Source organism: Emericellopsis atlantica (assembly GCF_019669845.1).
Source record: "Emericellopsis atlantica unplaced genomic scaffold F5Z01scaffold_6, whole genome shotgun sequence".
NCBI classification, from domain to species: Eukaryota; Fungi; Ascomycota; class Sordariomycetes; order Hypocreales; family Bionectriaceae; genus Emericellopsis; species Emericellopsis atlantica.
In genome coordinates this window covers 393,288-411,657 of record NW_025764708.1, presented here as the reverse complement: position 1 = coordinate 411,657, position 18,370 = coordinate 393,288, and the positions used below count along the sequence as shown (strand labels likewise).

The 18,370-nt window shown below is 56.5% G+C and overlaps 7 protein-coding genes across 7 annotated transcripts; 6 read left to right on the top strand and 1 right to left on the bottom strand.

Moving 5' to 3' along the window:
• Positions 1-375: 375 nt before the first annotated feature.
• On the top strand, positions 376-2,432 carry F5Z01DRAFT_697428 (benzoate 4-monooxygenase cytochrome P450; the record flags this gene model as incomplete). The annotated part of the gene is made up of 3 exons (XM_046266315.1): positions 376-474; positions 536-1,651; positions 1,723-2,432. The coding sequence occupies 3 exons, from the start codon at positions 376-378 to the stop codon at positions 2,044-2,046; spliced, it is 1,539 nt and encodes a 512-aa protein (XP_046120595.1). The 3' UTR covers positions 2,047-2,432.
• Positions 2,433-3,608: 1,176 nt separating this feature from the next.
• F5Z01DRAFT_481830 (uncharacterized protein) lies at positions 3,609-5,416 on the bottom strand. The gene is made up of 2 exons (XM_046260085.1): positions 5,178-5,416; positions 3,609-5,119 (listed from the first exon to the last, which is right to left on the bottom strand). Exons 1-2 carry the CDS (start codon positions 5,327-5,329, stop codon positions 3,784-3,786), a joined length of 1,488 nt encoding a protein of 495 aa, XP_046120594.1. The 5' UTR covers positions 5,330-5,416; the 3' UTR covers positions 3,609-3,783.
• Positions 5,417-5,862: 446 nt separating this feature from the next.
• On the top strand, positions 5,863-7,935 carry F5Z01DRAFT_481921 (general substrate transporter). Its single transcript, XM_046260087.1, has 3 exons — positions 5,863-6,175; positions 6,232-7,025; positions 7,078-7,935. The coding sequence occupies exons 1-3, from the start codon at positions 5,998-6,000 to the stop codon at positions 7,702-7,704; spliced, it is 1,599 nt and encodes a 532-aa protein (XP_046120593.1). The 5' UTR covers positions 5,863-5,997; the 3' UTR covers positions 7,705-7,935.
• Positions 7,936-8,550: 615 nt separating this feature from the next.
• Positions 8,551-11,020, top strand: F5Z01DRAFT_481777 (major facilitator superfamily). Its single transcript, XM_046260084.1, has 2 exons — positions 8,551-10,382; positions 10,441-11,020. Exons 1-2 carry the CDS (start codon positions 8,953-8,955, stop codon positions 10,907-10,909), a joined length of 1,899 nt encoding a protein of 632 aa, XP_046120592.1. The 5' UTR covers positions 8,551-8,952; the 3' UTR covers positions 10,910-11,020.
• Positions 11,021-11,211: 191 nt separating this feature from the next.
• F5Z01DRAFT_634242 (uncharacterized protein) lies at positions 11,212-11,825 on the top strand (the record flags this gene model as incomplete). The annotated part of the gene is made up of 4 exons (XM_046262039.1): positions 11,212-11,365; positions 11,424-11,485; positions 11,534-11,647; positions 11,709-11,825. 4 exons carry the CDS (start codon positions 11,212-11,214, stop codon positions 11,823-11,825), a joined length of 447 nt encoding a protein of 148 aa, XP_046120591.1.
• Positions 11,826-12,646: 821 nt separating this feature from the next.
• Positions 12,647-16,325, top strand: F5Z01DRAFT_617765 (uncharacterized protein; the record flags this gene model as incomplete). The annotated part of the gene is made up of 2 exons (XM_046260998.1): positions 12,647-12,940; positions 12,990-16,325. 2 exons carry the CDS (start codon positions 12,647-12,649, stop codon positions 16,323-16,325), a joined length of 3,630 nt encoding a protein of 1,209 aa, XP_046120590.1.
• Positions 16,326-17,384: 1,059 nt separating this feature from the next.
• Positions 17,385-18,071, top strand: F5Z01DRAFT_671912 (uncharacterized protein; the record flags this gene model as incomplete). Its single annotated transcript, XM_046264752.1, has 1 exon — positions 17,385-18,071. One exon carries the CDS (start codon positions 17,385-17,387, stop codon positions 18,069-18,071), a length of 687 nt encoding a protein of 228 aa, XP_046120589.1.
• Between the last annotated feature and the right edge of the window lie 299 nt (positions 18,072-18,370).

Here is an 18,370-nt window from a genome sequence, read left to right as displayed (position 1 = left end):
TGGCAGTACTGACTTGATCGAAGCCTTCACGATGTCCAGGCGAAGGCACTAGAGGACAAAGGAACTACAGCGTCTTTGCTTTGTTGATTGAGTGGGACAGTGTCAAAGATATCTCGAAACAGTATCAGCGGGGTAGCAGCTGTTGTGGAGAGTGTTAGCTAAGGTACGGCAGAGTGTTGGTTCTGCTTCATTTCCTACATTAGCAGGAGATTGGATTTGGTCAGAGGCAGATCGCATGGCGTTCTCACTTAAACGGGCCCTGCTTCACGACCAACATACATTAGACTGGCTTGTGTACAAGGAGAACCAACAGCATATGAACATAGTCAAGGCCCGTCAAGAAGCACATTCAAGTTTCCGCGGTCGTTCCTTATAATGCCTGATTGGGCCGACTTGAAGTCGGTCGACCTCGTGTCCGTCGCGACTCTCCTGAAGCTTCACAGGGCGAGCATAGCGTTCAGTGTCGTCATACTTGTGAGTTTACTCGGAGATCAAGTGAGCAGAGTCCCTCACAAAAGGGTCCTAACATTAACAGACTATCGTCTACTTTGCAACCCGCGCCATCTACAATGTGTGGTTTCATCCCCTGTCCAAGTTCCCAGGCCCACGACACCGAGCTGCCTTCAAGATTCCTTACCTAGTTGGCATGTGGGGAGGAACTCACCATCGCATCGTCAAAGACCTACACGATCAGTATGGACCCGTCGTCCGTATATCGCCCAACAACCTGTCCTACATCACGGCCCAGGCATGGAAGGACATCTACGCCCACAAGAAGTCGCGCGACCTGGAGATGATCAAGGACCCCGAGTTCTACGTCCGCAACCCCAACGCCCCGTCTATCGTCAACGGCAATTACGAGGACCACGCGCGATACCGACGACTATACCAGCCTGGCTTCTCGGCACGCTCGTTGCGTGAGCAGGAGCCCCTGATTCAACGCTATGTGACCCTGTTCATCAGCGGTCTGACCAGGGAATGCGAGAAGGGTGAGGTCGCCGTCGACATGGTCCAATGGTTTAACTTTGTTACATTTGACATTATCGGGGACCTCGCCTTTGGCGAGCCATTCGGATGTTTGGAGGGTGGCGAGACAGACTGGCTTCAGGCGTTGAATCAGATCGAAGAGGCCACCATGCGAATCCGTGTCGTCCAGCATGCTCCCTTGGTGGGTTGGTACGCCCGTAAGATCGTCAACACCTTCTTCTCCAATGACGCGATGAGGGGCGCGGCCGAGCACTTGGACCTCACCGAGGAGAAGGTCAAGCGTCGGATGGCCAACAATTCGCCCCGGCCCGACTTTATGGAGCACATCCTGCGCCAGCCAGAGGGCAAGGGGTTCACTTTTGGAGAGATGCTCAGCAACTCGGCCACGCTGATCCAGGCCGGCAGCGAGACGACGGCCACCCTGCTCTCCGGGGCGGTCTTCTTGCTCTGCAAATACCCCGAGACATACAAGCTCCTCATGAAGGAGCTCACAGATGCCTTTGAGAGCGAGGACCAGCTGACCATTGAGAACACAACACGACTCCCCTACATGGACGCTGTCCTGGAGGAGGCCCTGCGCTGCTACTCACCAGCTGTGCCTGGCTTTCCGCGTCAGGTACCCCAATCTGGCGCCATGATCGATGGCCAATGGGTGCCTGGTGGGGTACGTATCCCTCGCTGGCCTTCGTCCGCTTCTATGAATTCAAGCTTTCAGCATGCTAACCTGTGGACCAGATGTCCGTGACCGTGAACCACTACGCTGCGTATCACTCGACGCTCAACTTTGAACGACCGGAGGAATTTCTCCCCGAGCGCTTCCTCGACCCGGACGCCTTCCCAAACGACCGACGCGATGTACTGCAGCCCTTCAGCATGGGTCCGCGCAACTGCATAGGCAAGCAGCTGGCGTACGCCGAGGGGCGTCTGATCCTCGGCCGCTTCCTACTCAAGTTCGAAATGCGACTAGGCCCCAAGGCGGAAGGCTGGATGGACCAGAAGGGCTACGTGACGTGGATGCGGCCGCCACTTGAAATGTTCATCAAGCTGCGTGAGAATTGATCGGCTCTCGGCGGCGTGCTCACGGGAGATGTGGGCGTGCTTCGTGTCCAAGTGGAGTTGCAGGGGAGACAGGAAGTGCCGGAAGAGGCGAGATGCTGTGTGCACGTTCGTGGAACATGCGAAAGACTTGGGACCATGCTCCCTCGAGGTACTGCGAAGTCGTTCTGTATCCGCGGATGGATGAGGGTCCAGGGATGATGATGAGGGATGGAGGGGTTGCGGGGCATCGCTTGGGAGTTCCTTGGAAGGCGCGTGCGGATGCGACTCGTCCGTTATTTCCGCATCTGATGTGCATCAACGGGGCCATGCTAGGAAGGAAGGAAGGGAGACAAGGGAATTATCTTGTTGGTATACCAGGATGTGTGCACACTCAGTGAGTCAGTAGACGCGACTGTCTGCAATCTGATTTGAGTCTGTCTCCTTACCGTACGCTCCTCCTCGTGTTGCGTGGCATAGGCCCATGTTCTAGAAGGTTTGCAAGTTGCTTTCCATGGCTACAATACTACCGCACCGCTGCAGTCCGCATTTGAAACCCTGCCTGGTTGGGTATTAGCCACTCAACGCGCATCTGGTGTGAGATAAGGGGCTCCTACGTTATAGCATGAGTGGGGCATGCGTGCTGCGTGCAGATTGTACGCATCCTTACTTGGAGATGATAACCGCGATTCCTTAGCGTTCTCAGCTGTTGTAAGCACAGATACTGGGATGAACGACCTTGCACCTTGGAATCCGTGCCGAGCGCATAGCAATGGCATGAGGTGCAGTGCGTCGGGGGCAGATTCCGAACCAGAGGTGAATAATTCAACAAACAACATGAAGCCCCACTCAGGAGTCAGGGGCTCAGCGTACACAATCGGATAGTCCCTAAATTAGCGGCCCAGCAGCAGACACCCCGCCAAACTTCAAAGGCGCCACTGATCTCATCTGCACCTCGGTTTCGGCCGGACGGTACCGCTCTAACCAGGGCAGGGACTCGAACGGAGAAAAAAATAAAACATCAAATGCTTGGCATTAACATGGCCTTGCAAGCCACAATCGGCATGCACAGTTATGCGAAGCGGACTGCCATGGATTCGCGTACTTACAGCTAGCGACTGTCGACGCACATCACTTTGAGCGATAGCCCACCTACCTGCCTGATCCTGCTTGGCCTTATGTCCCTAATCCTTCAGACCCCTCTAGTCGCAGCATCTCCGACTTGCTAACGCGATTGGCGATTCCTGGCTGCAGTCGATCGAATTCTGGTTCTGTGAAAAGACGAGCTTGTCGCGAGCCGATGCCTGCCTCCTGCAGCCAGTGAGCATGTAAGCACATGTCCCCATGCTACGACTACAAGGACATAGACTTGGGGAGGGATGGGAAGGTGTGTGCATTTGAGATTTCCACATTCAAAACATCGACGAACCCCTCTCTCGCTTTGCTTCGGGGGACAGGCCCCTGAACTCGCCATGCCATGTCATCCTGCGCCCGCATAGCAAGGTAGTCAATGCGTAGGCGCAGTCCTACTTCCTGACGACAAGAATGGAGCGCCAGCATGGCCCGCAGGATGACAGCAGCACGGTCATCCTGGCTGATACACAGCAAGGGGTGCGTCGATGACTTCTGAACACGAAGTAAAACCCCATCTCCCATGATTCCCTGGTTGAGTAGAACCATGCCGGCTGACATTTGCATTGGCGTCTGGCATGGGAATCGGCAATGATGGGCGGCAGATCTCGTCAGTAGCATTGCAGTCGACTACAGCTTCGGCTTCGTCCCGCCCTCCTCCATCATATCGACACCCCTAAACTCAAAGTACCTGTTCCACTCGGGGTCGTTGAGGAGATCGGCCATCAACTCTTCCTCAAAAGTCACCTGCAACTCGATCCCCTCATCGTCTCCCGCCGGCCCATGGTGTGCGGGATAGACAACGCAATGGCCCTGAGGGATAATGCCAAACATGTGCCGATACGCAGTCGGATGAGCAAACCCAAAGTCAAAGTCGCAAAGGTTGCAGCCGCGCCAGTCTGTGATGTACAGGGCCATCAAGGGGAACGCATCCACGCTGATGGACAGGTTCTTCTTGTCGCGCATGCGTGCCACCTTTTGCAGCTCGACCGCCAACATCTCGGGCGTGACACTCTCCGTCATCTCGCGAATGTAGCTGGCGAGCTTGGACAGGGGCACGTTGGAGATGATCTCGCCCAGCGTGAACTGCGGGAGGTGCGATGTAGTCGAGTTGATGTCGAACTGCATGTTGCCCTGCATGCGCTCTGGCATGTTGGGGATCCTCTTGATGAGAGTGACGCCAGTCCCAAAGGTCGGTGTGTAGTCACGGCCGGGGTTGTAGAGCGGTTCGCGGATCCGGGAGAAGACACGCCACATCATGGCACAAATCGCATTGTAGGTCGTGATCCACGACCCGTCAGCAGGCGTGGCAAGTTTCTTGAGTTGAGCAGCCTTGCTCTTGGGCACATGGAAGAGCAAAGAGTGAGACCGTCTGTGTCGAGGCGGGCTGCTCACAGGCAGCGCCGGGGCAGGCGCAGGCGCTAAACCACTCGTTTCTGTGTTTGGTCCCGCAGAGGCCTCGGCTGTCTCGAAGCCCAAGTTGGTGAACAGAGTACGGTCGAGATTCCTCGGGTCAAAGGCGGGATGCTCCGTCTTGTTGGCAAGAGCATAGCACCAATCCGCCATCTGGTGCACAAAGGAGGTGAAGGCGATGATACCATTCGCGTAGTGGTGGGATGGAAGCATCAAAATCATGCCGCCGGGGATGTAATTGAGCTTGAAAGCCGAGACAGGGGGGCTGTTGTCGGGATCGGCTTCAGGCTTTGGCCCAAATGTCATGGGCAGGTAGCTCAACTCGTCGGCGTCCCCCAGGATATCCGAGGTGAAATGTGCTTTCTCCATCTCAGCCAGAGACGGGTAAGTGTCCTCGGGCCCATCCAGATACTGCACCACAAACTTGGTGGTAGTGCCTCTCTTCCTGACGATGGAGTGCTGGCCATCTGGATCCTTCTCAATGGTCCCGATCATGTGTCTGATCTGGCTAAGGGTTCGAGCAATACTCTCCTTGAACAGCTCCGTGACCATACTTTGTGCCGAATTAGACGCGATGAACCACAAGCAGGATTTGGGGGCCAGTCACATACTCCTTCTGGGATGCTTCTACCTTGAACATCACTGCCATGTTGGTGAAGGTCTTCGTCGTGAGGTAGTCAAGCGTGGACAGCCTGAAACGCTCCTCCTCGGGGTCAGTCTCCCAACCCCAGGGATGGAGATCGATCTCCTCGATTCTAGGCATGGCGAGTCTTGAGAGATGGACGTACCAGATTCCCTCGGTTCGTCTGATCCAGTGGCCACGTTATAGAGCAATTGCGAGCCTCAAGTCGAAACCATCGCCAAGGGCGTGCGAGTGAGGTAACACAGAGGATCTGCCCCTATATAAGGATATCCATAGCCCACCCTGCCAACTGCGATCATTTCAAGGCCCTCGCCCGGTGCCTGAAGAAGGATCCTTTGGCGGGGCGGTGTAGGTGGCCTTGCCTGGGGTCCATCCTGCATATGCCTGGATAAGGCGCGATGCGCGCAGTCGCGCATACCGAGGAGCCTACGAGGTGAGTGGCATCTTGCATAGGACTCGGGAGCAGACTCCTGTCAGCTTCTAGCAGTGAAACATCGGGGTCATTGGGTATGTCTCCCACTCGATTCTGACAATCTCTAGCAGGCCATCAGAGACCTTGCTAGCAAAGTCTGCGCTGTATTTCAGGCGTGGAAAGGCAGAGGATGGATCGCTGCCGCGTCTGGCAGTCCGGATGCGACGTAAGCACGTCCAAGTTTGTGTGGTTCCGGCCTACCCTGAAAACACCCACGAGCTGCTGAGTCATTATCCGCGCATCCGTAGCATTACAAACGAACAACAGCAACACTCTAGACTACTCACAACACTCGTCTGGCTACAATGCGCCCGCCATGGACAGCCCTGAGGCCCCCTTGATACCGGAAGATCAGCGCGACGGCGAACTCCAGTACGATGGCGACGACGCGGAGATCGATGCGGGAAGCATAGCGAGCAAGGCCGACGCGAAACCTGGCGTCTTCGTCCTGGTCTTGACATTCGCGGCCGGCATCAGCGGTCTCTTGTTCGGATGTATGTCCTCTTCTTTCCTGAGCCTGGGCTTTTTTCTGACGGCAGTTGTGCAACAGATGACACTGGCGTGATCTCGTCCACGCTGGTTTCGATCGGCACGTCCCTGTCGAACCGAGAACTCACGTCCATGGACAAATCCATCATCACATCCTCGACATCTCTCTTTGCGCTTATCCTGTCGCCATTCTCCTCCATACTCGCCGACAAATTTGGACGCAAACGAGTCATCCTCTTCGCCGATGTGCTGTTTGTGGCCGGCGCCCTGATGCAGGCCTACAGCGACACCGTGACGGGCATGGTCGCCGGACGATGCGTTGTCGGGGCAGCAGTCGGTGCCGCGAGCTTTGTTGTGCCGCTCTATATCGCCGAGGTGGCACCCGCTTCCCATCGCGGGAGGCTCGTGACGATGAACGTGCTGTTCATCACCCTCGGTCAAGCTGTCGCGTACATTGTCGGGTGGATGTTTTCGACGTTTGGCTCTCCATCATCGGGCTGGCGTTGGACGGTGGGCCTGGGAGCCTTGCCCGCCGTGATTCAAGCTGGTTTGGTCTTCTTCATGCCGGAAACCCCGAGGTGGCTTGTCAAAGTCGGACGCTCTGCGGCGGCCAAGTCGGTGATTCAAAGAGTCAACGGCGGCGCGGCCGCATCCACACGCAACGCCGATACGGTGATCCGGGAGATTGAGGCGGAAGCACGGGAAGAGCAGGAAGCACGGAGGCTACGCGAGCACGCGCGCGCCGGCCCGTGGCGGTGGCTTGGTGCCTGGCAAGAGCTGCTTAGCGAAGGGCAGAATCGCCGTGCTTTGGCCATTGCTTGTCTGCTGCAGGGTCTACAGCAGCTCTGCGGATTTGTAAGTGGAAGACCTACGCACTCTTGCATGGCAAAGACGTTAACCTCGGCAGAACTCGCTCATGTACTTTTCGGCGACAATATTCACCCTCGTTGGGTTCAAGAGCCCGACTCTGACCTCGCTCACGGTGGCTGTGACGAACTTTATCTTTACCATGGTTGCCCTGACGCTGATCGATCGCATTGGACGGCGGCGTATCCTGCTATATTCGCTGCCCTTCATGATCTTGGGACTGCTCCTCTCAGCGTTGGGTTTCTCTTTTATTTCACTGGGCGACACAGCGGAGGCTGCTGCTCAGGATGCAGATGGATCAGGGGCTGGTAGCGCTGCGACACTCATCCTCGTCAGCATCATGCTCTACGTGGCTTCCTTTGCCCTGGGACTCGGGAATGTGCCCTGGATGCAATCTGAACTGTTCCCTCTGGCGGTCCGATCCTTGGGCAGTGGTGTGTCGACGGCCACCAACTGGGGCTGCAACTTTATTATAGGGCTCACGTTTCTGCCGCTCATGGACCTCCTCAGTCCGTCGTGGACGTTTGTTCTGTACGCTGCGATATGCGTTGTGGGATACATATTGATCTGGTCGATCTACCCCGAGACAGCAGGGCTCAACCTCGAAGAGGCGACATCCCTGCTGGAGCACGGTTGGGGCGTATCACCAGGTAGAGATAGACATTAAGTTACCCATTTGCTACACAATGTCGTTTCGATGATCAATGACTTAGAGTCTGAAGTTCTCTTCACCAGCGCGACCCCCGTGTTGCTTGATGACAATGCGTATCACTGCTCTTCATGGATAGACTGCCCAGGTGGGCTGCATTGCGACGTGACGCCACAAATCAAGTCTTGTCGACTATTTATATCAACAAACACCAGAGATTACAATTTTTTCGACTGCCATATTGTAAGGGGCGGCTTCTCGGTGTTCTCTGCCCGACATTGTCTCATCTACAGGTCGGGTTGCCAATGCGGCAGTGCCTGGATGGGTCATTGCAAATTTTGTTAACCCGGCTAAAGCCGCACTGACGACGACAGGAGCTTACCAGACGGCCCGGGCCTGCTCAATCAGACCCCTAGAAGATCACGGACTCCTTAGTAATTAATTCCTGGTCCCGACACGTGTCGCTTGGACTAAAAGAAGATGCTGCCATTGGCGCTTGAACGGCAACTTGTAAGCAATGCCGTGGTTTCCTGCAAGCTAGGGGTCTTGCATCGCCTAATGCCGAGGCCTGTTGCAGTAAGCAGTTTCGGTGCGGGAGTCATCGTTGGACACCGAGATGGAGGATATTTCACAAAAGCCAAGCCAGCGCACGGGGTTCGCGCCGCTTGGGCCCGTCCTGAGACATGTCATGGCCAATCAAGGCCAGCTGTCAGAGCGGAATTAGCGAACTGCAGCGCCGACACCAGGAGCCGGGGCTTGCCGGGGTCATGGCGAAGTTTTCTGGCTTGTAATCAATGGTAAATTATTTTTCAATCGCATGCATGACGTCTTTCGAGTTCGCCCTGACTCGCGATGCATGCTTATATACAGTAGACATGTCCTCCATGGTCACTTCGCTTTGGATGATGAGCCTCTCCGCGTATATTGTCTTAGATTAAGACTGAAAACAATCCATTGTCTCTCGCAAAGCCTCCGACTCTGTTGAAGAAGACGTCCAGTCCCGCATCCGGCACGTTATATCCGTCAAGACACTCCGGATACGACGCTTACATTTGCCTACCTCGCGTCCCGAGAGCACACCCAAGCACCGCGCTAGCGATTCGACTAATTGACGACATTACTCGGTCCCATCCTGCGACGCTCCTCTCCTCTACTAACTTATCTTGGTCCTAAAAACCCAGTGTCCCTCCCCCCTCCCCATTGCATCACAACGCACGCAGTCTCCTTCACGCCAGAGACAACGAAACAACGACCGTAGCTGGCACAATGCCACCAGACAACGTCGACCTCAGCCTTATGGCAGCCGAGCGCGATGCCTCCCCTGAGCGCTTCCGCCGGCGTGCCTCCAACGAGATTGAGCGGGTGCTCTCCGCCTCCTCAGCATCGTCCTCGTCGTCCACATCGATCGCCCCCGACCACCCCCCGTTCACACGGAACATGAGCCGCATCTCCACGCAGAACGACCTCGAGAGGCACCCCACCGAGCTCAGTCGCATCCACACCGCGAGGAGTCAGCACCAGAGCACCGTGGGCAGTGGCGTCCGCAGCCGGACGAGCACGCGGGCAGAGAAGAAGCCCTTGCCGCCGTTTGGCGCAGGCAAGGCGTACCCGCCACCATTGCCTGCGCAGGAGGAGTACGTCGTCGAGTTTGACGGGCCCCAGGATCCGCTGCACGCGCAGAACTGGGCGCTGCGCAAGAAGATCCTCACGGCCGCCATGCTGGGCTACACGACCATGACCTCGGCGTTCACGTCTTCCATCTTTAGCGCCGCTACGATGACGGTGTCGCGGGTGTACGGCGTGGGAACAGAGGTCGGCCTCCTGGGAACGACATTCTATGTGCTCGGTTTCGCCTTTGGGCCGACACTGTGGGCGCCGCTGTCTGAGTTGCGCGGTCGTCGGCTGCCCCTCGTCCTGTCCATGTTTGGTTTCACCGTCTTCTCCGCCGGCTGTGCGACCGGCAAGGACATCCAGACCATTCTCATCTGCCGCTTCTTTTCCGGTTTCTTCGGTGCCTGCCCGCTCGCCGTCGTCGCCGCCGTCTTCTCCGACATGTTCGACAACAAGACGCGTGGTATCGCCGTCACCCTCTTCAGCATGGCCGTCTTCACTGGCCCCCTGCTCGCCCCCTTTATCGGAGGCTTCATCGTCGACAGCTACCTCGGCTGGCGCTGGACAGAGTACCTGGCCACCATCATGGGCGGTACCGCTTTGATCCTCGATTTCATCTTCCTCGAGGAGACGTACCCTCCCGTCATCCTGATTGAAAAGGCCGCGGAACTCCGTCGTCGCACTAAGAACTGGGGCATCCACGCCAAGCAGGAGGAAATTGAGGTCGACTTCCGCGAGCTCGTCACCAAGAACTTTTCGCGTCCTCTGCGTCTGCTCTTTACCGAGCCCATCATCCTCTTCCTCTCCATCTACATGAGTTTCATCTACGGTATCCTTTATCTCTTCTTGACAGCATACCCGCTCGTCTTTGTCGGTGTCCACGGCTTCAGCTCCGGACAGAGCGGTCTGACCTTCTTTGGCATGATTGCCGGTCAGGTCATTGCCGGCGCGGTGGTCCTGGCGCAGCAGCCGTGGTACATGCGCAAGCTGACAGCCAACAATGGCCTGCCTGTGCCCGAGTGGCGTCTCCCCAGCATCATGGCCGGCGGCATCGCCTTTGCTATCGGTATCTTCTGGTTTGGATGGTACGTTTGCCAATGTCCCCAACCTGTCGTGGATTGCCAGTACTAACCTGAGAAACAGGACCGGATACAACCCCAACATTCACTGGGCGGCCCCCGCTGCCTCGGGCGTCTTCACCGGCTTCGGCCTCATGTCCATCTTTCTCCAGGCCCTCAACTACCTCGTCGATGCCTACCTCATGTTCGCCGCCTCGGCCATTGCCGGAAACACCTTTATGCGTTCCCTCTGTGGCGCCGGTTTCCCTCTGTTTGCGCGCCAAATGTTTGACGGATTGGGCATCCAATGGGCCAGCACCCTCCTGGGCTGTGTCGCCGTCTGCCTGGCGCCTATTCCGTTTGTCCTGTACAAGTATGGTCACAAAATCCGCGCCAAGAGCGCCTACGCACCGACATTCAATGCCCCCGCTGAGCCTCCCGCCGAGGAGCACGAAGAGGAGTCCCATGGCGAAAAGGACGGCGAGGAGGCAGCGGCCAGGGCAAACGCCCCCCTGAGGGAAGGCGATGCCAATGGCGCAAAGGAGACTGTCTAGATGGTGCCGAGATGCCGGGAGGGGGTGCTGCATATTCTAAATATACTAATCACAAAGATAATTCAAATAATCAGACAATACTATAAATTATTGCACATGCGGCACGCCCTTTACGAGACGTGGTATCGTGGTGATGATCCCTGTAGGACCTCCAACCGCCCCGTCTGAGTCACTTGCATGGAGATGGTAACAGTATTTATAAGCAAGCTTCCGATGACTGGATGGGAGGCAAGTATAATAGCACTTTATATCAGAATCATTTTCTTCTTGCAGTGTGTTCTTCGTCTTTCAGAAGCACAATCATGACTACCGAAGCTGGATCGTCCGCGACGTACAATGCTGGCTGCCACTGCGGCCACATCACCTTGTCTGTGACTCTATCGCCTCCATTGCCCGAGCACCAAGTACTCAATTGCAACTGCTCCATCTGTCGCAGCGCTGGGTACCTCCTCGTGTGTGAGTGCTGCATAATAGTACTTTGAGTCATTGCGAACATGGCGACTGACCCAAGTAGATCCGGAGGAAAACGAGGTAGAGTGGCACGATGATTCTAGGGCAAAGTGCGTCAACTACCAGGTGAGCATATCTTCACAACTTGCAGACTGAATTACTTATGCCGTCTAGTTCAACACCAAGAAGAAGGACCAAATGTTTTGTCCGAAATGTGGCGTGAGTATCGGTATCGACTTTCGAAGACTCAAGGCCGAAGACCCGAAAAGAAAGGCCTACGGGATCAGTGTAAGTGAACATGTTTGGGAGGGGTTTGTTTCTGGACAACTTTTGACTCTGGATGTATTAGGTGCGCACTTTTTACGGCATTGACCTGGATACCTTGAAGTACAAGAAGATTGACGGATTCAATCAATTCCCTCCTTTCGGGGACGCTGTCAGGCAGGACGCCAAAAGTGTAGGGTAGCTAGCGCGGGCGCAAAAACAGCTGCACAGCTCGAGACAGCTACTCAGCGTCAGTAAGGTACATTTTTTACGCAGAGCCTATCTTCACTATCTTGATCTTACGTAGATACTGACCCCAATAATGCAATTTTCGTCATCCCACATGGAAAAGAAGGTGTCGCAGGGGTGGTGGTCTGGACAGCCAAGGCGGCCCCCAAGGCGGCCCAAGCCATCGACGCAACCAGACGGGCGATCCTGATTCCGCCGGGACGATCTGCTGGGATTTGGTCCTTTGAGATCTCCATCACCCATTCGGAGCCTGTCAATGGCAGATTCCAATTTCATCTTCCACTGCTGGGACACATGCGTGAGTGTAACGGTCTCTACTTAGGTTCGACTTTGGCCGCTCATATGGCATGACAATAGCCAGCGCTGGGAAAAGCTTGAAACAATTGAGAACCTTAGCTCAAACTCACCAAGAAGGCCCCCGCAATGAGCAGCCATTCTCCTAGCTCTAGCGCCGATAGCAGCCTCGACTTTGTTAGCTTGCCTTGAAGTGCTGGCGACGACAGCCCACCTTAGATCTTGATCTTGATCGCGGTAGCCCCGCGGTCAGACACAACGACGTCATCGACGATGGAGCTCGAATTCGGCTGAATCATTGGCCGCCAGACAATGACACTCACCTCAAGCTGGTCCGGGACATTTCATTAATTCTTTTCGTCGACCGCACATCTTCCTCCCTTCTGCTTCACGTCCACTTGCCATTGCCTCGTAAACGAGGCCCGGGCTGTGATAGTTTCCAAGTGCATCCTCGAAGAACACTGAATCTACCAACCCACCATGGCTGATCAACCCGAGCAGACCACCAAGGTGCCTGGTGGTCACTACAGTGGTCGCCACAAGGTCCCCAACATCCAGGAGTTTATGGCACAGCTGGATACCGAGAAGAAGGAGCGCGACGCCGCCATTGACGAGCAGCTCAAGGGCAACAAGAAGGCGGGCGAGATCAAAACCCACGTGGCCGACAAGCCCCAGGAGAAGGATCTGCGGACGGTCAGGGACCCTGTCACTGGTCGGGATGTGGGCATCCGCGATGCCAAGGTCGATTTCAAGGAGATTGTCGAGAATCCTCAGGTACGTGCTTACACAGGACGACCCATGATCGAGATGCTAACAAGGTCAGATGTCTGTCCCCAACGCCAACATCGGCAAGGACACGCCCCTAAAGGTCGACTCGAAAATGTCTGGCGAGGAGTACCGCCAGGCCCAGGACATCTCCGCGCCCCCAGAAGCGGACCCCAACATCGCCAGTGACATGCCCATCCGCTCCGAGAAGACGTCTGTCCTCTTCTACAAGACCCCATCGCGCAGCTACGAGCCCATGTTCGAGCACCTGGAGCAGCGTGGCAACTTTCTTTGCGGAGGCATCTTCATTGCTATTGTCTTCATTGGCAAGTTCTTTGGCGGCCGTCTCCTGGGCTTGTTACCCCTGGGGGCCTGCGTGGCGTCGGGCGTCTGGCTCTGGATCAAAGACCTCATCCGCCAGGGTCGCGACAACGAGTGGGCCAGCGAGCAGGACCGAGGTGAGGCTGCCACCGCGAATCTGATCCCCGAGTCAGTGGAATGGATGAACACCATGATAGGCATCGTCTGGGGGCTCATCAACCCCGAGATGTTTGCGAGTGTGGCAGATACACTGGAAGACGTCATGGCCGCCTCGGTGCCTGGCATCATTGAAAATGTTCGAGTGGCCGACATCTCGCAGGGCAACAACCCCATTCGCATCCTCAACATGCGCGCCCTACCCGACTCCCATGTCCAGGACATCAAGGACGAGGCGTACAACAAGGCCAAGGATGAAACCGACCCGGAGGAGTTGGCTGCCAACGAGCAGGCCGGCGACTTTTACAATCTCGAGGTCTCCCTTGCGTACCATGCTAAGCCATCGGGCGCCGATGTAGCCTCCAAGGCCAAGAACATGGGCATGCAGCTCGTCTTCTATCTTGGCGTCAAGGGCCTCTTCGGAGTGCCCTTGCCCATCTGGGTAGAGCTGCTCGGTCTCGTTGCGACTGCACGTATCCGTCTGCAGATGGTGCCTGAGCCACCTTTCCTCAAGGTCCTCACCTTCACATTGATGGGCGTCCCCAAGGTGCAGGCTGGATGCACGCCCATGATCGAGAAGGGCGTCAACATCCTGAACTTGCCCCTCATCTCCAACTTTGTCAACTGGGCCATTGGCGCGGCGGCCTCCATGTACGTGGCGCCCAAGAGCTTGACCATGGACCTCAGCAAGATGCTGCAGGGAGACGACGTCAAGAAGGAGACGGAAGCGCTCGGCGTCATCTTCATCCGCATCCACAAGGCTGTCGGCCTCAGCAAGCAGGACCAGCGCGGTAGCCGTGGTGGTGGTTCCGACCCGTACATCACCATCAGCTGGAGCAAGTTTGGCAAGCCTCAATTCTGCACCCGCGTGATCCAGGACAACCTGAACCCCATCTTCGAGGAGAGCTGTGGCCTGTTGGTCACGAGCGACCTGATCAGGGCCGACGAGCAGCTCTCCATGGAGCTCTGGGACAGCGATCGTGGATCGGCTGACGACGTTGTCGGCAAGGTTGAGCTCAGCATCCAGAAGCTCATCCAGCACCCGGGCAAGATGTTCCCCCAGGTATCCCACCTGCAGGGTGTCCAGGCAGAGAGCAGCATGCCTGGCGAGCTTCATTGGGAGGTTGGCTTCTTTGGAAAGACGCAGTTCCGCAAGGCTCTCCGCACAGACGGTACTGATCCCAACCTGCCCAAGGAACTGCAGGACAAGCCCGAGTTCCAAGAGGACAAAGGTGCCATTGAAACCAAGGAGGAGGACGACGTCATCCACACTCCCCCTGATCCACTGTGGCCATCTGGTATCCTGTCCGTCATTGTCCACCAAATCGTCGGTCTTGAGCTGTCCAACATCAAGGGTAGCGACGGCAAGCGCAAGGGCAAGGAGTACGAGCCGGCGCGTCCCGAGGCCGGCGAAGTCAAGGAGGAGACTGGCCGCAACCTCCCAAGCTCGTACTGCACCATCCTGCTGAACGATGATCTGATTTACAAGACCCGTACCAAGGTCGTCTCCTCGCAGCCCATCTTCAATGCCGGCACAGAGAAGTTCATCCGCGACTGGCGCTCCGCCATTGTGACGATTGGCGTCCGCGACTCGCGCAACAGGCAGCACGACCCTCTCATCGGCGTCGTGCCCCTCAAGATCTCCGACATCCTCCAAACCGCCAGTCAATCGAGCCGCTGGTACCCCCTCGATGGTGGCATTGGGTTTGGTCGCGTCCGCATCTCCCTTCTCTTCCGCTCGACTGAGCTCCGACTGCCTCCTCAACAACTTGGCTGGGACATTGGCACCTTTGAGTTCTTGTCGAACGAGATCACTGTGACCGGAGGCTACTCGCACAACTCTGCCAAGCTCAGGCTCAGGACAGGCGGCTCGTCGGCCAGCGTCAAGAAGGCGCAGAGCAAGAAGACGGAGGACGGCATGACGCTCAACCTGCAGCGATCCGACGATCAGAACGAAACGATTCGTCTCCCCGTCCGCCATCGCTACAGGTCGCCCATCTTCTTCGAGATCACCCCTGGTGGCAAGAGGCATGCGGATGCTTTCGCAGCCCTCTGGTTGCTCGAGCTCGTCGACGGCGAGGAGAAGGAGTTTGAGGTCCCTCTCTTCAGGGTCGACAACAGTGTCCGCCTTTCGCAGAGCTACATCACTCAGGAGAACTACAAAAACATTCCCGACATTGACATTGAGGAGATTGGACGCGTCCGCTTCAAGGGTCGTTTCTCTCCTGGAACGGATCGGGACCATATCCGCTTCGTCAGCGACAACGACTCGCGCGAGACGATTGAGACATGGGAGGCTTGCTACGCGGAGGGTGTCCGCACGCAAGAGGTCGACGCCAAGCTTCCGGAGCACATCCAGAAGCTGCACGATGAGTCTCTGACTGATGGTCGTGATGTCCTCGCCCAGGCTAACGAGAAGGACAAGCAAAAGTGGATGGCTAAGGACGGCACTGACTGGAGTGGTGCTTTTGGGAAAGATCCCACGGAGCTCATGGGCAGGCGCCAGCGCGGCCCCAGCCAGACGAGCGACGAGAACGATCAGTACGAATATGACGACGAAGACGATGATGATGATGACGATGAAGATGGCGAGCCTGATCTGGGTGTCCAAGACGCCGACAACCAAGAACAACCCAGACCCTCCGAAGGCTCATCCCGTGCCGGCCCCCGTCCCTCCACGGCAACGGATCGGACGGACGCAACGACCTCGTCAAAGAAGTCGAACGGTCCCATCGGCGCGTACAAGGACTACAAGAGCCGCAGTCGGGACTTGCACCGCAAGCAACGTGGGCTGATGCAATGGCGACCGATGCGAAACGCCAAGTTCGCGAAGGACGAGGCCAAGTACGCGTTCCGCAAGGTGAGGACGATCGGATCGCTGGACGGCCGCAAACCCGATGTAGAGACAGAAGTCTAGAAGGGGCGATGAGGCGGATTCATGAGTTTGACGTTTTGCACTTGGCAGGTGGGCAAGGAATAATCTGGGGAAAATGAGGCTGTCTTGGCTTGTTTGTTGGACGGTTGCCTTGGTTTCCATTGTTAGCCTGGTTTGTTTTATTATCATGGTGTCTTGAATTTGATTCACATCAATTGGAACCACTGTTCGGATACATGTCCAACATGAAGGACACGTTCGCTGTGCAGAAGTCTTTGCCCGTTGTATTTCGAATTAGGGTCTTGGTAGAAAAGATTTGCGGCTCCTATCAAGTTGTGCATCATTACTACTCTCCCAAGTGAAAAAATAATCGTGTTGTTGAACTAATTGCGGCTGCTGGCTGCGACTGGCGTTGGACTGTGCGAACGATTGAAGGCTCCATCCAGTCTTTTTGCGCGTTGATGAATCTAGAAACATCTTGCACTCATCATCTCACATCATCTCGCCTCGCCTCCTAGACTCAGCCGCATGGCCTGTGCCATTTCGAGCGACCAAAACTCGCGGAAACTCTTAAAGTCTCGCTCACAGTGCAATTGATTCAATCACGCCCGGCGCCTGTACGTCTGCGCGTCGCGACGCAATCGGCGCGCGATGAACCTTCACAACACGCTACAGCGACGGCCATCGCATGAGACCGCCGATCCCCTCTCCTTGCCACAGGCGCGTCAACAACGCCCTGCTCCCACGGTTGGGGGGTCACATACATCTTCCGAATCGCGTATTTCCGTGGTGTTGCAGTCGCCGAGCCGACCGCAGGACTACCAGACGACAGTAATGCCAAGCGATGAGCTCATAGTGTCAGACCTCTCCAGGAAATTTAAACGAGAAGCGGTGGCATCAGCATCAACTTCCGCAAAGCAAACGCCTGTTCCCCTGCCGACTCGGCCTGGTAGTCAGCCTGCACCGAAGCGCAGCGAAGGGCCACATGCAAGCACGTCGCATCACCATGCACCGCGGACAGTCGTCAAGGAGACCCCTGTGCCGATACCGCAAGTACCGGCCGTCAGCAGAGTTGGCCGACCCAAAGGATGGAAACCAGGCATGTCGTACGCGGCCATGCGCGGTCATGCTGCCCCCTCGTCTGCGCCTTCTCGTGCCTCTTCAGCACAGGGCAACGGGAACGGCATCGTGAAGCGGAGGGGCCGACCGCCCAAGCAGGCTAGCCCGCCGCCGCGGGTCTTGTATCTACGCCTCGAGCCCAAGTTCCTGGTGTTTGGGTGCGAGTGGGAGGGTTGCAAAGCCGAGCTCCAGAATCTGGATACCCTACGACGACACGTGGCCAAGGTGCATGTACAGCATGCGAACGACGGCCTCTGTCGATGGGGCAAGTGCCGCGGGATGGACCCAAAGGTGAATCGTGGTTCTGGACTACCTGCACATGTGGAGGAGCGCCATCTGATACCCTTTGGCTGGCATGTGGGCGACGGACCGAAGAACACGTTACAGATGCCCAAGGGGAAGGGGAAAGCACGCGAGGATAGCGAGGAAGACCACCAGTCTGATGATGGGAAGGAGGACGAGGAGGCAGAAGAAGAAATACCGAGCTATCTGAAGGATCAGGACGGCCATCAGGTCACGCCGTCGATCAGAGACCAGAAGCTGGAAGATTACCTCACCGAGAAGGAGAATAGGAAGCGACTCAGGAGGTTGCTCATGGAGAGGGAGAGAAACCTGCCTGACGAGGAGGATGATACGGGGACACAGTCGCAAGGGGCTGATGGGATGTAGACTAGGTCTGATAGACCACTGCTAATCAAGACTTTCTAGCCAGCACTGGCCTCTCACTTGCCAAATCGTAACTATTTTGGTTCCCTTGCACCACGCAGTGATTATCCGTCCCAGTGGATTGCAACTTGCGTGCCTCTTACACGCGCCCGCCCTCGTGGCTGGTGGGGCCCGTTAGCTCCTGTTAGCGCGGCGCAGGCCACTGGGCCCAGATGGTAACTGGGCTCTAGCAGCATCGACAGCCATCGGGGACGCACCAATCATCGTCCTGCCTCAGGCATTACGGGACCAAGTTCCAAGAC